Raw genomic sequence first — 17,344 nt, 5'->3', positions numbered from 1 at the left:
AATTACATTCTCTCTGGTGAAGAGAAATCTTTTGCTCCTGAAAAGGGAAATAATTAAGGAGACTCTGTAGAACACTGCTACTTTCTCAGGTAGAGGGATTTCAGGAAAGAATACAAATGGAAGTTAAAGATACAAAAGTTGTCTGCATGGTAGCCCTAGAAAGTTTTGCTAGGCCTCCAGAAGCACACAAACTTCAGTCTGAAGACAAGTGAAAGAGGAGCTTTTGACCTTGCAGAAGGACTGGAAAGAAAAAATTGCTGACCTTCATTCCTTAGATCATTACATGGGAGGAGGAATAGTATCTGACTGGAGAGTTTGAAAGAAGGAAGTAAGCATGTGTGACTCTGCTCACTGAATCCTTGCTTTAATGGAGCTAGCTGCCGGCCCTTGGGAAAACGTGCATTCTCCCCGCTGAACTCTAATGAGGTGAGCCTGCCTAGCTGACTTTGTCAGATAAGCTTAAGTTAAAGAGGAAAAGGAGGAGTAGAAAGTGGCGTGAAGGATGTGCCAAAAAAACTTTTAAAGCAACCGTTTCCATAAATATGTATTAAGCCTCTTCTGCGCTCTCTCTCACTCTCAAAAATAAACATTAAAAAAAATTTAAAAAATATATTAAAACTCTCCAATTCAGAATTAGGAATAATAAAACATACTTTATCTGTGTCATGGCTGTATGTACAGAAAAGCCTTGACAAAGGCTTATGAGCGATCAAAATGACAAGCGAAACCCACTGGTTAAGCCAAGGATGGATTTTTGGTTTTGCTGGATTTTTTATTTGTCTAGTGGTAGGAGATCATTGTGACTGGTATCAAGGGGGAAAGAACTACCTTAAGAATAGAAAACTTTAGGGGCGCCTGAGTGGCTCAGTCGGTTAAGCGGCCGACTTCGGCTCAGGTCATGATCTCGCAGTCCGTGAGTTGGAACCCTGCGTCGGGCTCTGTGCTGACAGCTCAGAGCCTGGAGCCTGTTTCAGATTCTGTCTCTCTCTGACCCTCCCCTGTTCATGTTCTGTCTCTCCCTGTCTCAAAAATAAATAAAACGTTAAAAAAAAATTAAAAAAAAAAAGAATAGAGAGCTTTAAATCAGAAAGCAGTCATCTAAACCTATTTGGCCTAGATGTGGGTAGGGGTGATGGGCTGAGGTAGACTAGTTTGTAGGTGTAGCTGGGTCTTGGGTATGCAAGTGCCCTTAGGGCTTACAGAATTCAGTCAGTGGAGACTGGCCCTTTGACAACAGTATGTCTAGCCTTTGACAACAGTAAGTCTAGATTATCAGACTCACAGTAGAGTTCAGCCCTAAAGGCAAGGTATTTACTCGTTTCTACATCTTATAAAGTCTAAGTATTATCTAGTATTTTGATAATCTCATAGATTCTACTAACCCTTTCGACTCACTAAAAAGTGGGGCACAAATTCAGAGGTCCTAGGGAAACTCTTTCTGAAGGACAGATCTCAGACTATGGCTGTGAAAGAACCAATAAAGGCATGAAGCTCTAAAAAATTAAGCAGAATTAGGTAAGATACATACATATGTATTAAGAGGCATCATAAGTTTGCAGGAGGTATATGAAACTAGTGGATCACCAAAGGGAAAAAGTTATTAACTATATGAATATGTATTTGTGTGTATGTGTGTGTGTGTGTATGTGTGTGTGTATATATATATATATATATATATATATATATATATATGGCATATCCAATATTTAAAAGGAAGAGCAAATGAGACTTTAGGAAGGCATAATCAGGCAGAGGAAGACAATCAAGAGAAAAATGGCTTCAGTGAGAAGAGTTTTATGAAGGAAGGTAATCAACATTGGTAAGTATCACAAGTATCAATAAGAACTGAAAATAAGTAATAGGATTTGGCAGTTGAGATGCCACTGGTAACCCTGCTATAGTTAGTTCATTGCAGTAGTGAGGGAGTAGGTAAGTGGTTCTGAGGATTAAAAATTTTAAAAGTAGAGGGTGCCAGGGTGGCTCAGTTGGTTAGGCATCCGACCCCGGCTCAGGTCATGATCTTGCGGTTCGTGAGTTCGAGCCCTGCGTCGGTCTCTGTGCTGACAGCTCAGAGCCTGAAGCCTGCTTCGGATTCTATGTCTCCCTCTCTGTCTGCCCCACCCCAACTTGTGCTTTCTCTCTCTTTCTCAAATATAAGTAAACATTAAAAAAATTATTTAAAAAAATTTAAAAAGTAGAGTGAACAAGACATAGATCATTCTCTTAAAATATCTGGAAAACAAAATGCTAAATTTGAGGTAAAGTTTCATTATAATAATTACCTTAAGTTGCAGGCAGAGGGTAGGAGTTAAACAGTAGACACTAAAGATAAAAAAGTATGGGGGAGGTGGTAACAACTGATGCAAGGTCCCAAAGAGAACAGATGAAAACAGAATAAGCCATGAAGACTTAAGAAAGTCTGGAGGTACAGAAAACAGGGTTAGAAATTCAGCCTACATCCTCTATTTTCTCACAAGGTACAAACCTGCACCTCACTTCACTTACTGGGGAACTGCTGTATGTTTTTCAGTATATGTGGGGGAAGGGTAGAGGCTTTGAAGAAAAGAGTCAAGTTGTAGAATAAACTTATTGTGGAAAAGGAAAGGGCACTACTAACTGGTGATTTCTAATTGAGGTTTAGGAAACAAAGTGATATTTGAGAGTTAAGCTTTTTAAGGTAAAAATTTAAGAATTGAAGAAGAAGTAGTCCAGACTAAAGAGAAACCATCTGCAAATTTGGATATATGAAAGTGAACAAGTTATGTGAGCAGTAGAAAACCATAGCGAGTGATGAGCCTGGAGGAGTAAGCTAGGAGGACCCGAATGTTTGGATTTTCCCAAGCAGACAACTAAGACAGACGGAAAGTTTTTGAGAAGGGTGTAACGCAATTCCACCTATGTATTAGAAAACTATGGAAACTGTGGAAAAGTTACATTGGAAAGGAGAAAGACTAAAATGAAGGCAAAAGGTGACGGAGGCAAAACTATTTATTTATATAGGGAGACTATTAAGCCTACTGCGATACTTCAGGTATCAGGAGTGATAACTGAGAGGAAAGGAAGAAACAGAGACTGACAAAGCTTAGTTAAAGGTGATGATGATATGTAGAGGGTTTAAATGTGCCAGGTGCTGGATTAAGTTAATTTACTACATGAATTCATTTGATGGATGTAGTGAACGGGAAGCAAGGGTAAGTGAGCAGCTGAAAGTGATATCAAGATTTCACTACTGACTCATAGGTACTGACACCAATAACAGAAAAAGAGATCAAGGAGTATTCAAGGGAAGGGAAGGGAAGGATCCAAGGAAAATCTATTGATAATCTGCTATATACTAAGCATGGTTCTAATCTTTTAGGTCTAGTCAGTAAACCAGACAAAATATCCCTACCCTCATGAAGCTTATAAAACTAACATTTAGTTGGGGGGAGGCACATAGATGACAATATGTTAGTTTTCAAAAAGGTGTTAAGTACGATGTATAATACTGGAGAAGGGGAAGAGAAGTATGTATATGGGGACGGGTAAGGGGGTTTGATTTTAAATAGGTAATCAGTGTTAAGTCTCACAAAGGTAAAGTTTAAGTGAATATCTAAAAGATTTGAAATATTTCAGGCAAAGAGAACAGCCAATACATAAGCTGTATGTTCAAGCAGGCCCCTGTGGTTGAAAATAGTAGAAAAATGACTTTGCAACAGAATATCAGAGGGTCTGTCTGATCACCTTGGTGTCTCAAAGACTTTTTTAGTCTGAAATAGTGCTGTAGGGTTTTGAGCAAGAGTGTCAGATTTGATTTAAATGATTTAAGAGGATGGAGAATAGACTGCTGAGCAATGGGAATCAGGGAGGTCAGTTAAATAACTACTGGGTAATACAGGTAAGAGATGATATTAATGACTTGAACCAGGGTGAGAAGTGATGAAAAGAGACTAGGATTCTAGATACAGTTATAAGGCAAAGGTAACAAGATTTTCTAAGACAATGGAGGATAGAGAGGAATCAATAATGACCTCAAGGCTTTTAGCATAAGCAGTTCCAAGACAGAGTTGTGGCTCTAGGGTGGGCAAAGATTAGGAGTTGACATTGGAAACGAGTATGAGATGTCTAATTGGTATCCAAATGGACATGTTGAGTAACTAGCAGGAGATGAGACGAGTTTAGGGAAGATATCTGTGCTAAAGATATATTTTTGGGATCAGCTGTTATTTATTTAAATTTAAGAAGCAGGATGAGGTAACCAGTGGAAAAAGATGATAATGTAATGAGCCAAGGGGCTTGCCAACTAAGAGAGGAAAAGAGGAGGAAGTAGCAAAGAAGACACAGAAGGAACATCCAGGGAGGGAAGAGAAAAACCAAGAGTGTGTAGTGCAATGGAGGTCAAGTGAAGAAGTAGGTCAGGTATTATTAGGCTCCATGAGATGAGGATAGAGCACTGAGCACTGGGTTTGGCTACATGAAAGTCACTGGAGACCATAAAAGCATAGTTTTGGTGGAGTTGTGAGAGTGCAAGCCTGACAGGAGTACGTTCAAAACGAAGGAAGAACTGGAAAGAGCCAAAATAGATGAGTTTGCTGTTATTGTTTGGCTGCAAAGGGAAGCAAAGGGATGAGTTTGTAGCTGAAAACTGGAGACAGGGAGTGGAGGAATCAAAAGGTTTTTTGAGACTGGAGAAATAAGCTTGTATGAAGATGAGAATGATCCACAAGAAGAGGAAAAATGATATAGGACAAAGAGAAAAAAATTGCCACAATGTTTTTGAGTAAGCGTGACCAGATCTAGTTCAACAGATGGGGCTGGTTACAAAAAAGTTTATTTAGTAACTGGGAGGAAGAATATGGGTAGAAATTGGTGGATGGGGAAATGGGTGGGGAAAAGTCTCACAGTTTACTTTTGATGCTCAGTTTTCTCACTGTAAAATGTAAGGTCATTAGTTGAAGATAAAGGAGCAGATGTATTGGAAGTGAGGATAAAGGAGAGAAAGTAATAGTGGTCTTGATAAGTGGGAGAATGAATGAAATTAGGGAAACACAGTATATTAGGTAGCATTAAAGGGTTCACTGTCACCCATTTAAAGTAAAATTCGTCATCAAGTGAATGTTTTTTTCCTACACATTTAGTTACTAGGCTACAGGTGGGAGTGAAATAAAAGAAAGAGTAAAGAACAGTGAAGGGTGGTAGAAGTGAATCCTAAATTTTTTGGTATGCAGGGTTGTCAGGATTGTTGGAGGTAGAATTCTAGAGGGAGTAAAGCTGAAAAGATAATCACAGAATGAAATGTATAAAATTAAGATTATGGGATGGGCATATTAAAAGCTTCAGGTATAGGCAAAAAAGCCCAATGGAAAATATCTAACAGGAATATTGTAAAACTACACCCTACATAGGTAATGCAAGTTTATAAGGAAAAAGATAGGGGGAGAAACAATAAGTAATAAAGTGCAAGGGTGAAAGAAATATATCAAAAATGCAGATCAACAGTATCCACTAGGATACCAACAGCCATGAGTATAACCTAGTTACTAGTTAATTTCCTAAGAGAGCAAGCAATTAACTGCAAGAGAAGTCCTCAGTTTGACCAGCTAAACTGCTCCAAAGCAGGGACTCTTCCACATAATAAATGCTGAGTAAATATATGTTCACTGAACAAGGATAAGAGAATCTGATAAATATAATGGGCAGTATTTTCAGCAGCAGTTTTTACAAACCTATTAACCAACATTTTCAAATTAGAAAGGTTGATCAGAGAAGCACTATTATACAAGCAATAAATTACCTATATAGAACATTCAACTTGGACCAGACAAGACCAACTCCAAGATGTTCTTAAATCAGAAATGGTGGAGCCAGAATATACTGTGTCTCAAAAGGCAAAAGAATAAAAAAAGAAAAAGGTATTTTCCCAAACATAAATAATAAGTGAAAAAAGTGAACCAAACCCTATCAGATACCAATCTGATAATTTTTCAAACAGAAATACTGGCGTAGGAGAGACGTACCTCCTGCGTAATCTAGAATTTTATCTCTACACTGCCCCCATTCAAAATTGTTTATAAAGTATCAGTGCATGCAGCAGAATCAATTTACATCTAATTAACTTACGATTAAGAATTATTTATTAGTTTGAGTTTTAATATTATGGAAAAATATGCAGTGACATTTGAAAGCAGTTCCTTTTGACTTACTTTAAATCTGAGGCTCTTGGAACATCAAGGTTAAGAAATGTTGGAAAGAAATCAAGAAAATGACACCTGTGTTGCTGATAACAGTAGGAAAATATTTTGGAAGTATATCAAATTTAAAATATATTGACCCAAGTGAAGAAACTTTATAAAAATAAAAGCACCAAAATATAAGGAAATATGTATAAGGATTTTATAGTAACATTACCTGTAGTGACAAAAAACTGGCAACAAACTTACTATGGCATATATTCTACAGTTATTTAAATCACTAACAACTGACAATATCCATCAATTACTGAGAGAGGAAAAAGGAAGTATTAGAGCAATGCGTTCACATGACCCTTTTTCATAAAAAGTATCACCATCTCCATATGTGTGAATATTCATTCGCTCAAGAAATATTTATTGAGTGCCTATGACATGCCACGCACCATTCTGTGATGCATACATTGTAGTGGTAGAGAGAGTCCAATAAGATAACTAAATAAAATACATTTCAAATGTTACAGAGTGAAAATAAAGAAGGGAAGAAAAGTAGCAAGAGTGTTTGTGGAAGGGAGACTAAAATAAGAGGCAAATGAAGGGACATTCAAGGCAGAAGTCACAGGAAGAGCAGAAGAGGATGGTCTGTATGGATGGAGCAAAGTGACCAAAAGTAATAAAAAAATAAGATCAGAGGTGTAAGAAATATTATAGGTGGGCATATCACATATAGTCTTAAAAGACTTTGTAAGTAATTGCAGAGGTGCAGACTTTGTTACCATGCCAGGTTTTTAGCTTTAGTTATCTTACAATAGTGACATGTTTTTCTTTATGCATATTTCAGTTTAAATTGAACACATTATTGTAATAAAGAAAAAAAAACTGAAGTTGACTGAGAACAGGTATCTTTAAAAAGATATCTCCTATAAATGGTCTCCTGTCTCTATAATCTACAGGTATGCACTAAGTCCCTAGATGTATTTAATGTAATGTGTAAGTACCAAAGGCATGAAGAAATTAAAGATTTTATTTAAAAACAGATTTTTATGTCTCAGTTGTAGAAAGGATGCTTTCTAGATTTGATAAAAATGCAAAAAGAAACAGTAAGTATCATAATATAACTTAGAAACAGAAGAATTCTAGTGCAAAAATAGGAGAGTAATGCAAAAACAGGATATTATAATACTTTGGGAAGAAAGAACTAAAAAGAACTAAGAGGTATGTTATGGTCAGTTAAGGAATGAGTGGGACCCTGGGAATCTGGAAGGAAAAAACTGGGTTCGAATCCTACCCTAGCTTAATCAAGTTATTTAACTTCCATAGATTTAATTTCTCCGTCTGTAAGAGGAAGGGAGTAATACTTTCTTTTAGTGAGAAGACCAAAATAATACATTTTATCATACAAATTGGCCCTATTATTTTGCTCGGTATTTAAGAGGCATTAAATATTAGATAAAACTGAATATGAAAACAGGTCAAGTAATAGTTATAATAACTATCTACCTCTCAATGTGCTCATGTTGTTTTAAAATTTCAAAATGGATGGGGCGCCTGGGTGGCTCAGTCGGTTAAGCGTCCGACTTCGGCTCAGGTCATGATCTCGCAGTTCATGAGTTCGAGCCCCGGTGGGCTCTGGGTGTGATTCTGTGTCTCCCTCTCTCTGGCCCTCCCCTGCTCACACTCTGTGTCTCTTTCTCTCTCTCAAAAATAAATAAACATTAAAAAAAATTAAAATTTCAAAATGACCAAAAAAGTGAATTTGTTTGATCAGAAATTAAACCAGAGTTTAAAAAATGAAGAACCTCCAGTATTAAGTATATTTTCTGAAAAATAATAGCGTATTTTCACATTTAAATTAGAACAAAATGGGGGTGCCTGGGTGGCTCAGTCAGTTAAGCATCTGGCTCTTGGTTTTAGCTCAGGTCATGGCCTCACAGTTTGTGAGACTGAGCCCTGAGTCCAGCTCTGTGGTAACAGCACAGAGCCTGCTTAGGATTCTCTCTCTCTCTCCCGCTGTCTCTCTGCCTCTCCCTGCTCGTGCATGCACAGTCTCTCTCTCTCTCTCTCAAAATAAATAAACTTAAAAAAAATAAATAAATTAGAATAAAATGTTGAGAATAATTCATATTTTGTTTATGTAAGTTGAAATACACAATTTAACAAAGTCAGCAAGTATAATAAAAAAGGAGCTGACTCAAATCAAAAAGATTAAAATTATCACTCTATATCCTTTATAAATTTAAACAGTAATATTAAATCTGAAGCATTTTTAACCTTTTTAAAAAAGATGAAATATGGCAGAATATGTATTCCATAATATTCAATGTCAACCAACTCTTTTCTTGCTGTGATTACTATTTGCATTACATTCCAGAATGCAGAGTTATTGACAGGAAGGGGGAGAAAGAAGGAACTATGGGACTGTCAAAACCAAATGTTGTTTGGAGTATTTTACTGCCCGTGAGAATAGGTAGGAATGATGTTGTTCTGCCTGCAAGAGAAAAGTACAAAAGAAATCATCCATTTAAAAAATGAACTCATTAAACATTCTACCAAGTGGCTGTAACTCACTGGTTGGTTATGTGTTGGTAATGCATTTGGTACTCTGATAAATCTGCTGGCAACAAATTACAAGGTGTAGGATCAGTGAAAGATCAATTTGGATGGGGATTAAGAGATCATTCATTCGTTAAGACTCAACTTGATTATTAGAGGCTAGGTTTTCTGACTTCCAGATGAATTCAATTCCTATAATAAAATTTAGTTAATTTGATTACAAAGAAAATTCTTTTAATGATATTGAAGATAGTCATAATTCAATTTGAACCAAACTTGAGGGAAAAACATGTACATAATTTAAACCAAAAACAAAAGACAAAATGAAAGAAAAATAAAAGATAACAGATTACAAATTAGGGAGAAGGAAAAGGAAAAAAGTTGGTATTTTTCACATGTAAAGGTTATCATTACCTTTTCCAAGTCTAACTCTTCTAATAAAATGCTGGCATTTTTGTTTGCTTCAGCAGCCTGTCTATCTTTGGCTTGTACTATTGATTCCATACAAAGATGACACTTCTTCAGCATCTCCTAAAATAAAAAATTAAGATGTTTGCAGCCTCAAAACACAACTCACATTTAGAGAGACTCCTGAAAACACAAAGATATTTAATTAAGGTACCTGAATGAACATAAGCAATAAACATCAGTGGTAGGGCAAAAAAGAGTAAAAACAAAACCATAATCTAAATGGTATATGTTTTTTAAGTTACACAAGCAAAGAGCCTCTACTGTCCTTCAAAATAACATCCATGTGACTGGTATTTTGGAAACTAAAATTACTCATTCCTAAAATTTCAATGTAAGAAATCATATAGCAAACACAGCTTCAATAATTTATGCCAGCTGGTTAATGGGCTGAAGGGAAAGGTCAACGTCAACAAAGAAAATGGGTTTAAAAAATTAAAGAACTTAATTGACGGGAACTGTTTCAAATATTTAAGCTTTGTTGCTACAACTTCCTGTGCAAGAATCACACTTAAAGAAATCATAGACATGGGTACTTACATACTTTTCTCAGTGATTTCATTCTTGGGACATACTATTTAACAGGAAAGGGCTATTTCCCTATTCAACGAAAGCCTTATTTTTAATCTCCCCACCCCTCCAAAAAAATCCCACAAAAAACAAGAAACAGTGGTATCCAGGAATGTTAATTATCATAGAGAAATGTACAGGCGGGCGAGACCATGAATTAGCTATGTTAAATAAAACTCATGAAAAAAAAGTGATCACTATTATGTAATGACTGCTGAGAAAGACATTTTTAGATTTATTGACCTCTTTGCATTTTCAGACACATGTCTTAGGATTTTAGTCAAATGTTAGTATAAACCCCAAATTAAAACATCACCAGGGGAACATCTCAATTAGATCTCTAATAGGATTTATTTCACTTTCTCTACTTTTTCGGCAAAAATCCTAGCCAATTCATTCTTAAGCTGATAATTACTCCAACTTTTATATTATATCGAAAACATAAAGTTTCCTTGCCCATGACTATAAAAAGTACTATGCTCAGTTTTAGTTAGGTCTTAGAGAATGTTTTATTGCTTCATTAGGTAACTGAATAATCTGAAGCACCTTTTAAATACAATACTGCATTCCCAAATACTAGATAAATGAAAACTATTACATACCACACATTATTGCTTAGACTAAGACTTTTTTCTTAGTGTGAGATACACACACACAAACACACACACACACACACACACTTACAAAAAAACAAAATGAGATCCCTATCTCATATACTGGGATGAACTTAATCAATCTTATTACCTTGTCAGTGATGGTTGCTATGTATCTCATACATTCAGAATCTGATGGAAACTGATTGACTTCTTTGACTAAGTAGCGCACCACCTTCACATGACCCTAAAAAACAGATACCAATATCAGATTGAAAACAGACTCTTAACAGGATTCAGTAAATCTATAGTCTTGTCTTAATTAAGAGTACTTTGACATCAGTGCCACAAAATAAAGTCTTAGATATCATTTGCACTGTAAATGAAAAAGAGACAAACTTTGGTTCTGATAAGTTAAATCTACACTGTTCATTCTCATCCCACCCCTCCAAAAGAGTACAGAATAACCTGATCTAAAATTCTAAACAACACTGAATGAAAAGCCAACAAGCCAAAAATTAGTATGAAGAAATGGGGATATGTCTGAAAGAAAAAAAAAAAAATTCATTTGTTTCTAGCTAATTCACAAGTGAGCATCCTATTTCAATTCTAAGCCCTGAAAGAATAGAAATAACAATTTTGTTCTTTCAGATAAAAACTAAAAGCATAACACTATACTAGTAGTACAAAAGAAATAAGATACACTTTCCTAAAGCTTGAGCTACGATTATATTATTCACTTAACCCAGTTCACTAAGTAAAGCTCAAAACTTTTAGACCAGGACTCAAGAGACTCTTTCTCCAATCTATACTATTGCTCTCTGAACACAATTCCTAGGAATTAGCTAGTTTTGATAAACAGACTGTTTATATTTAGTATATTTCCCTATCTCTTCCTTTTCATCTACATCTTTTTAAAAAATTTTTTTTTTCAACGTTTATTTATTTTTGGGACAGAGAGAGACAGAACATGAACGGGGGAGGGGCAGAGAGAGAGGGAGACACAGAATCGGAAACAGGCTCCAGGCTCCGAGCCATCAGCCCAGAGCCTGACGCGGGGCTCGAACTCACGGACCGCAAGATCGTGACCTGGCTGAAGTCGGACGCTTAACCGACTGCGCCACCCAGGCGCCCCTCATCTACATCTTTTTAAACTATCTCTATTCCTATCTTTTAATGAATAGTTCAATGCCATTTACATCATTTCTTGATAACTTGCCAACACTTCTATGGTATTTAAATTATATGGGACACCTCACAGTTACCTGACTTTGTATGTGGATCTTACTTCCTCTTATTAAATCATGTATTTCTTTAAAAACAAAAAAAAAAGTGCAACTGCTGTACTCTGTACAATGTAATAGGCCAACCATTACAGTAACACATGGTAGATACTAAAAAATAAATAAATAATGGGATGAATACAAAAGAATATAAAAGATAAACACTGTTCTTAAGGAATTAAGTCTATTTGGAAAGAGAAGACATATGCGTGATACAGTAGTAACAAGATAATTTTTGTAAAAATGAATGATAAAAATAACAGATTGTAGAACTTCTACAATGTTTAGAGGATTAAATGTCCTGCTGTGAGCTCAAATAGGATTGGAAGTGTTTTTGTAGAATGGGAGATTTAAACGATACACAAAGAATGAATAAGTCTGGAAAAATAAAGAATATGGGTATTTCTGAGATGAGAACAATGGTGACGTAAGAGACGGTAACAAACAAAAGACCAAGCAAGGAGAAGACTCCACATCAGAAATTCAAAATAGGGGATGAGCTCTAAGGGCACCAGATTATGTTGGCTTTGACTAACAAACTAAGATTGGGTTTCAAAGGATGACAGAGACTGAAGGGAGGAAAAAGTTCTGGAAGAGGATACTAACATAGTGGAGTGGTTAGGAAGATGAATGATATGTTACCTTGCTTGGAGAAGAGGTAGTGAGAAAGAGGAAGAGAAAGAGAAAAAAAGAGGAAATAACAAGAGATTCAGTGTCTAGGTAGTCTAGAATACCTAGGGACAAGGTGGTACAAAGCACAGACAGAGAGAATAAGAAAAAAAAGAAGAAATATGATTTCTTGCAATTTATATATTAAAATCTTCAATACAACAAAATAATTTGGAACCTACCAAGGGATTTTACCTACCTGTCTCAAAATGACAAAACTTGAATTTTAAACACTGAACAGTAATCCAGTTTTCCTGGTAACAAATTAAAGCTGAATTTAAGAGACCAACCAAACTATTAAATCACTCTGTGCTATGCATTATAGGAAGAGAAACAAAGTTTCTCTTTTCACAAAATTTATTTCTACTTCTGAATGTAGTTCATTTGATTTTCAGGCATTTCAAAATATTGGTGGCTGGGTTTTCATTATATAATTCTCTTGTTCCTAGTAATTAAAGCAAATGATTAAAAATAAAACCAATTTAAGTTAATTTTTTCCCTGCTGTGCTAATACAAGAAAACATTCATCCATAAGTAATTAGTTACTTTTAATTGGATTTACATTTTGTGTGAAAGATTAAGATTGCAACTAGATTTTGGAAATACTACTTAGAACTACTTTTTAAAAGTTTACTTAGCTTAACTTATCAATATGGGTAATATTAATGGTTTTTCTGGGATACCTGTGTCTACCTTTCAGTGTTGCCATGAGTGATTATTTGCTTATTATTTTACTGCTTTCATCACTACCGCTAAATCCTAAAATGAGAGTCTTTAGTAATCACTAAACTGTACATATCCAGAAAAGTTGAAAAACATCCAAGTGAATGAGGATGAAAGACTTCTACCTTCCTAAATGCTGCCATCAGAGGAGTTATCTTGCGGTTGTCTGCTGCATCCACATCTGCACCTGCTTGTACTAGTAACTGAACCACATCAAGGTGTCCGCCATTTGCTGCTAGCCACAATGGAGTGTTCCCCTTCTTATTACGTACATCAATGTGAGCTCCCCTAAACGAATGACACAGGTATTGTTTAAAATAAATGGAATGACACAGATAACGATAAAAATCAACTATTAACATATGAAAAATATTCTGTAAAAGTGAAATATTAGACATAATATTCAAGGACTTAAATACATTTTTCTCTCAAAATTACAAGGAATTTCTAACCATCAAATTTAAAAGTCTTCAAATTAAAAAACAACTGTATGCTAATAATTGCTTTTCTTATTTTAATGACTGCATAATTCTGGGTTTCAATCCTGAGAAAATGTGAAGTTTTATTTAGTGAAAAATATAAGTACATCCTGTTAATAGCATAATCAATACATTAAACAAACAGTATGCAAGAGACATAAACAGTATCTTACAAGGCACTTGTATCTATTTCAGATTACTTGTATTTATGTATTTTTTATTATGTGGCTTCAGAAAAGAATGAATCTAAAAATAACATGCAGATTTAGCACTCAGTGGGCATCATGGTAAGACTCATGGTGAATAACAGGTGATAGCAGCCACTACTAAATACTACTGCTTAGGACACCATGCAAATGTCTTTAAGACTGTTAAAGCAAGAAATCCAATTCAGCTGGCAAGCATCTTTGGAAGACTGGCAGGAACTTCTAAGTGACTGAAAGCAGGGATTCCCCTGGATCCTGTCTGATACCTTGAACAATTCTGTAACTGTCACTTAAAAGCCCTAATTGCTATTAAAAACAAAAACAAAAACAAAATATAAACAAATTAAAAAACAACAACAACAAAATCAACAACAAAATCTTAGATTGCTGCTAGATTTTTAAGATTTCCAGCGATAACTCTCTGGAAAACTCAAACTGTGTCGGAGATGTGAATATGCAGGCCAACAGCTGGATGTTCAAATAGCGTATTATAGTACTTTAAAAGTGTATACACACCCAAGAAAGGAAGAAGAGAAGTATTTCTAGGTTGCACTGAAATAAATCAGACAACGTAGCATAGCTCTAGATAGGTGGGAAATAACAGAAGTAGGTGTAAAACATAAAACAAAACATGCAATTGTAGTTTACAGAAGTAACCACATTTGATATTTTAATAGTACAATTTGCCCAGAGAGAATAGTAATCACTAGTAACACCATAGTCACATATGAAGGGCATGATAACATCATACCTGCCAATGAGAAGCTCACAGAATTTATAATGCCCTTTATCTGCTGCTATGGTTAAAGCTGTATCTCTCGAAGAGGGCACTGGAGGGGCATTAACATCAGCACCTTTATCCAAAAGAACTCGGCCCACCTCTGCATATCCACCAGAGGCAGCTTCCATGAGTGGTGTGAGGCCAGTCTAGGTTTAGCGAAAATAAAAGCAACACATGAGAGACTGAAAAGAGCGAAAATGTTTAAAGAACCACCTGGGGAGCAACTTGATATAGTTGCTACAAAGAGTCACAACTAAATTTCAGCACTGACACTACAGCCTGAGTTACAGTGTGATCCAGAAAGATGATTCTACTTAATGTCAATTTATTGTGAAAAAAACTTGTGAAAAAAACTTGCCAAGATGCAAGCACTTGGCATATAACTGGCACTAATAAATGTTTCCTGTCTTCTCTTTCACAAAGTACGTATTTTCTAGCTGATAACCCTAGTATGTCATTTTTACCTATAAAAATTTAGTGTTAAAGTATTTTCAAGAGTTAATGCTTGACTGAGTACACAGAATGATTTCTGATTAAATACATATGTAAGATATATGTTACTAGAAAAATACTAAAATTATAATTAGCGTAATGCTACTGTACACCTTAAATATCGAAGCAATAAATAAATCCATGTACAAATCTCAGATTTTTCTTACCTTAGCTCTGTGTTCCACATTTGCTTTTCTATCAAGCAGAAGACTAACCACTTCAGTTCTTCCTTGGAAGCAGGCTAAGGTAAGGGCAGTGTTCCGATTGGTTTCTATTTGAGCATTTATGTCAGAGCCCATGTCTAACAGGAGCTTAACAGCAGCTGTATGCCCATTCATAGCTGCTAACATCAGAGGAGAAATGCCCAATTTGCTACCAGTTCTGGGGGTGGAGGTATGGGGAGAACAAAAGGAAAAGATATAAAATTTAAATGTCCCAGAAAAAATTGGATGAATTTTATAGAATTCTATTTCAGGATTTGATTCTTTAGTTTGCAGGACTATTTAAAATAATAATTTTTCTCAGCCCTAGTAAGTCTATGAGATACTACCAAGACTCCATTAGAAATCTTTTACCACCTAGACCTAGACTACTTTCTGTAGCTCATCCAACATAATGACTTGGGCTGAAAAGTAACTATTAAATTATTAAGTGATTATTAAGATGGGCTTTCCATCCTAAAGCATAAAAACTGTGTTTACTTTTAGTACCATAAGAAATAGAGTAAGTGATGGTTTCTCAAGTTCTATATCAATAGAATAGTTTTAAATACTTAAATAAAATTAATCTTAAAAATCTCTAACAATTTGAATTCTAAACTCGTAATGAAGGCATTTTCTAAATATGGCATAAGAAATACAAGTGTTCTACAAATAGCTTTGTCATAACACTCTTAAGGGGCTTATAGAGAGAGAATAAAACTTGCCTAGAATTAATCTCAGCTCCTGCATTTAGTAATATTTTGATAATGTTCACATAGCCACCAGAAGCAGCCAGGCTTAGAGGTGTGTAATCAGAAACATTCCTGTGCTCTTTATTTGCCCCTCGAGCTAACAACAGCTCCACCACCTGAAAAGAAAAGAGGAAAAGTTGTATTTTCTTCTTATGGTGAAACAATTTGCAAAGTGTGTATTTCTGATTTCTTTATTTTTCTGGTATATCGTATAAGAAAACAGAGGAAAGTCCTTTTTTTAATCCTTTGCACAAAATCAGCTTCAAATGATAGCAAGAGCTCTTACAAGCCAACAGAAAGCAGGCTTTTCAATTAAAATCCATTTTGGGAAAAAAAAATCCATTTTGGAATTTGTTAAAATGGCACAGTGTGTTCATGAAAGACCAGGGTCTCAGATCTGCTGGATCTCAGTGTGTTGTTGTGCAATGCTATCTTAGCAATTAGCATTTCTCTGTTATTTCATCACATAGTGGTAAAACGGAATAAGATTTTTTCATTTATAATGATTTAAAAATATTTTTTTAAACTTATAATCAATAACAATGTTTAAAAACTTGGAATAAAAGTAATATTTATTTTTTCCCAATATTTTATGAAAAATTTTAAACATATGGAAAAGCTTAAGAAATTTACATATACTTGCTACCTAGATTTTACCATTAATATTCTACTACACTTACTTTATTACATCTTTCATCTGTCCATTTTCTGATGCATCTCATTTCAAAGTAAAATGGACACCTGCAATTTCCCTTAAGTGCATTAGCATGTGTTATTATCTAGAATATTACTTGCTTTAAATTTTTGGGGGGTAAAATATATAACTTACAACCAATGCACAAAACTTGGGTGTATATTCACTGAGTACTGACAAATGCATAAAACTAATGTAATTTATTTTTTTTTAAATTTTAATACTTTGTTTTTAATGGTTATTTTTGAGAGAGAAGGCGTGAGCTGGGGAGAGGCAAAGAGTGGAGGGGGACAGAAGATCCAAAGAGGACTCTGCACGGACAGGAGCAAGCCCAATGCAGGGCTCGAACTCACAAAACCTGAGTTCATGACCTGAGACAAAGTCAGACGCTCAACAGACTGAGCTACCCAGGGGCCCCTAATAATATTTTTTTTTTTTTTTTTTTTTTAATGGACAAAGAGAAAGGGCATGAGTAGGGGAGGGACAGAGAGAGGGAGAGAGAGAATCTTGAGCCCTACATGGGCTTAATCTCACAACCATGAGATCATGACCTGAGGCAAAATCAAGAGTTAGACACTTGACTGAGCCACCTAGGCACCCCAAAACTAATGTAATTTAAATCCTGTTATTTATTCATGCCCCTTTCCCAGTCAATCTCACCTATAGACTAATTTCATCTATCTTAAATCCTCATATAGATGAAATCAGTGTTTG

General features: G+C 35.3%; 1 protein-coding gene across 7 annotated transcripts in view; it reads right to left on the bottom strand.

Moving 5' to 3' along the window:
• The window catches only part of ANKRD17 (ankyrin repeat domain 17), a 166,244-nt gene that overhangs the window by 26,448 nt on the left and 122,452 nt on the right, over positions 1-17,344 (bottom strand). For all 7 annotated transcript variants that reach the window (XM_086704865.1, XM_086704866.1, XM_086704870.1 and 4 more), the window contains 6 exons: positions 15,910-16,052; positions 15,152-15,365; positions 14,463-14,638; positions 13,152-13,314; positions 10,503-10,598; positions 9,135-9,251 (listed from right to left, as the gene is read on the bottom strand). In XM_086704865.1, coding sequence (XP_086560991.1) covers positions 9,135-9,251; positions 10,503-10,598; positions 13,152-13,314; positions 14,463-14,638; positions 15,152-15,365; positions 15,910-16,052 — 909 coding nt within the window. The remainder of the gene's footprint in view (positions 1-9,134; positions 9,252-10,502; positions 10,599-13,151; positions 13,315-14,462; positions 14,639-15,151; positions 15,366-15,909; positions 16,053-17,344) is intronic.

Source organism: Puma concolor, chromosome B1 (genome assembly GCF_028749965.1).
Source record: "Puma concolor isolate L17-30 chromosome B1, mPumCon1.1.hap2, whole genome shotgun sequence".
Lineage (NCBI taxonomy): Eukaryota > Metazoa > Chordata > Mammalia > Carnivora > Felidae > Puma > Puma concolor.
Note: the sequence above shows the minus strand (reverse complement) of the source record. Positions and strands in the feature narration are given on the sequence as shown.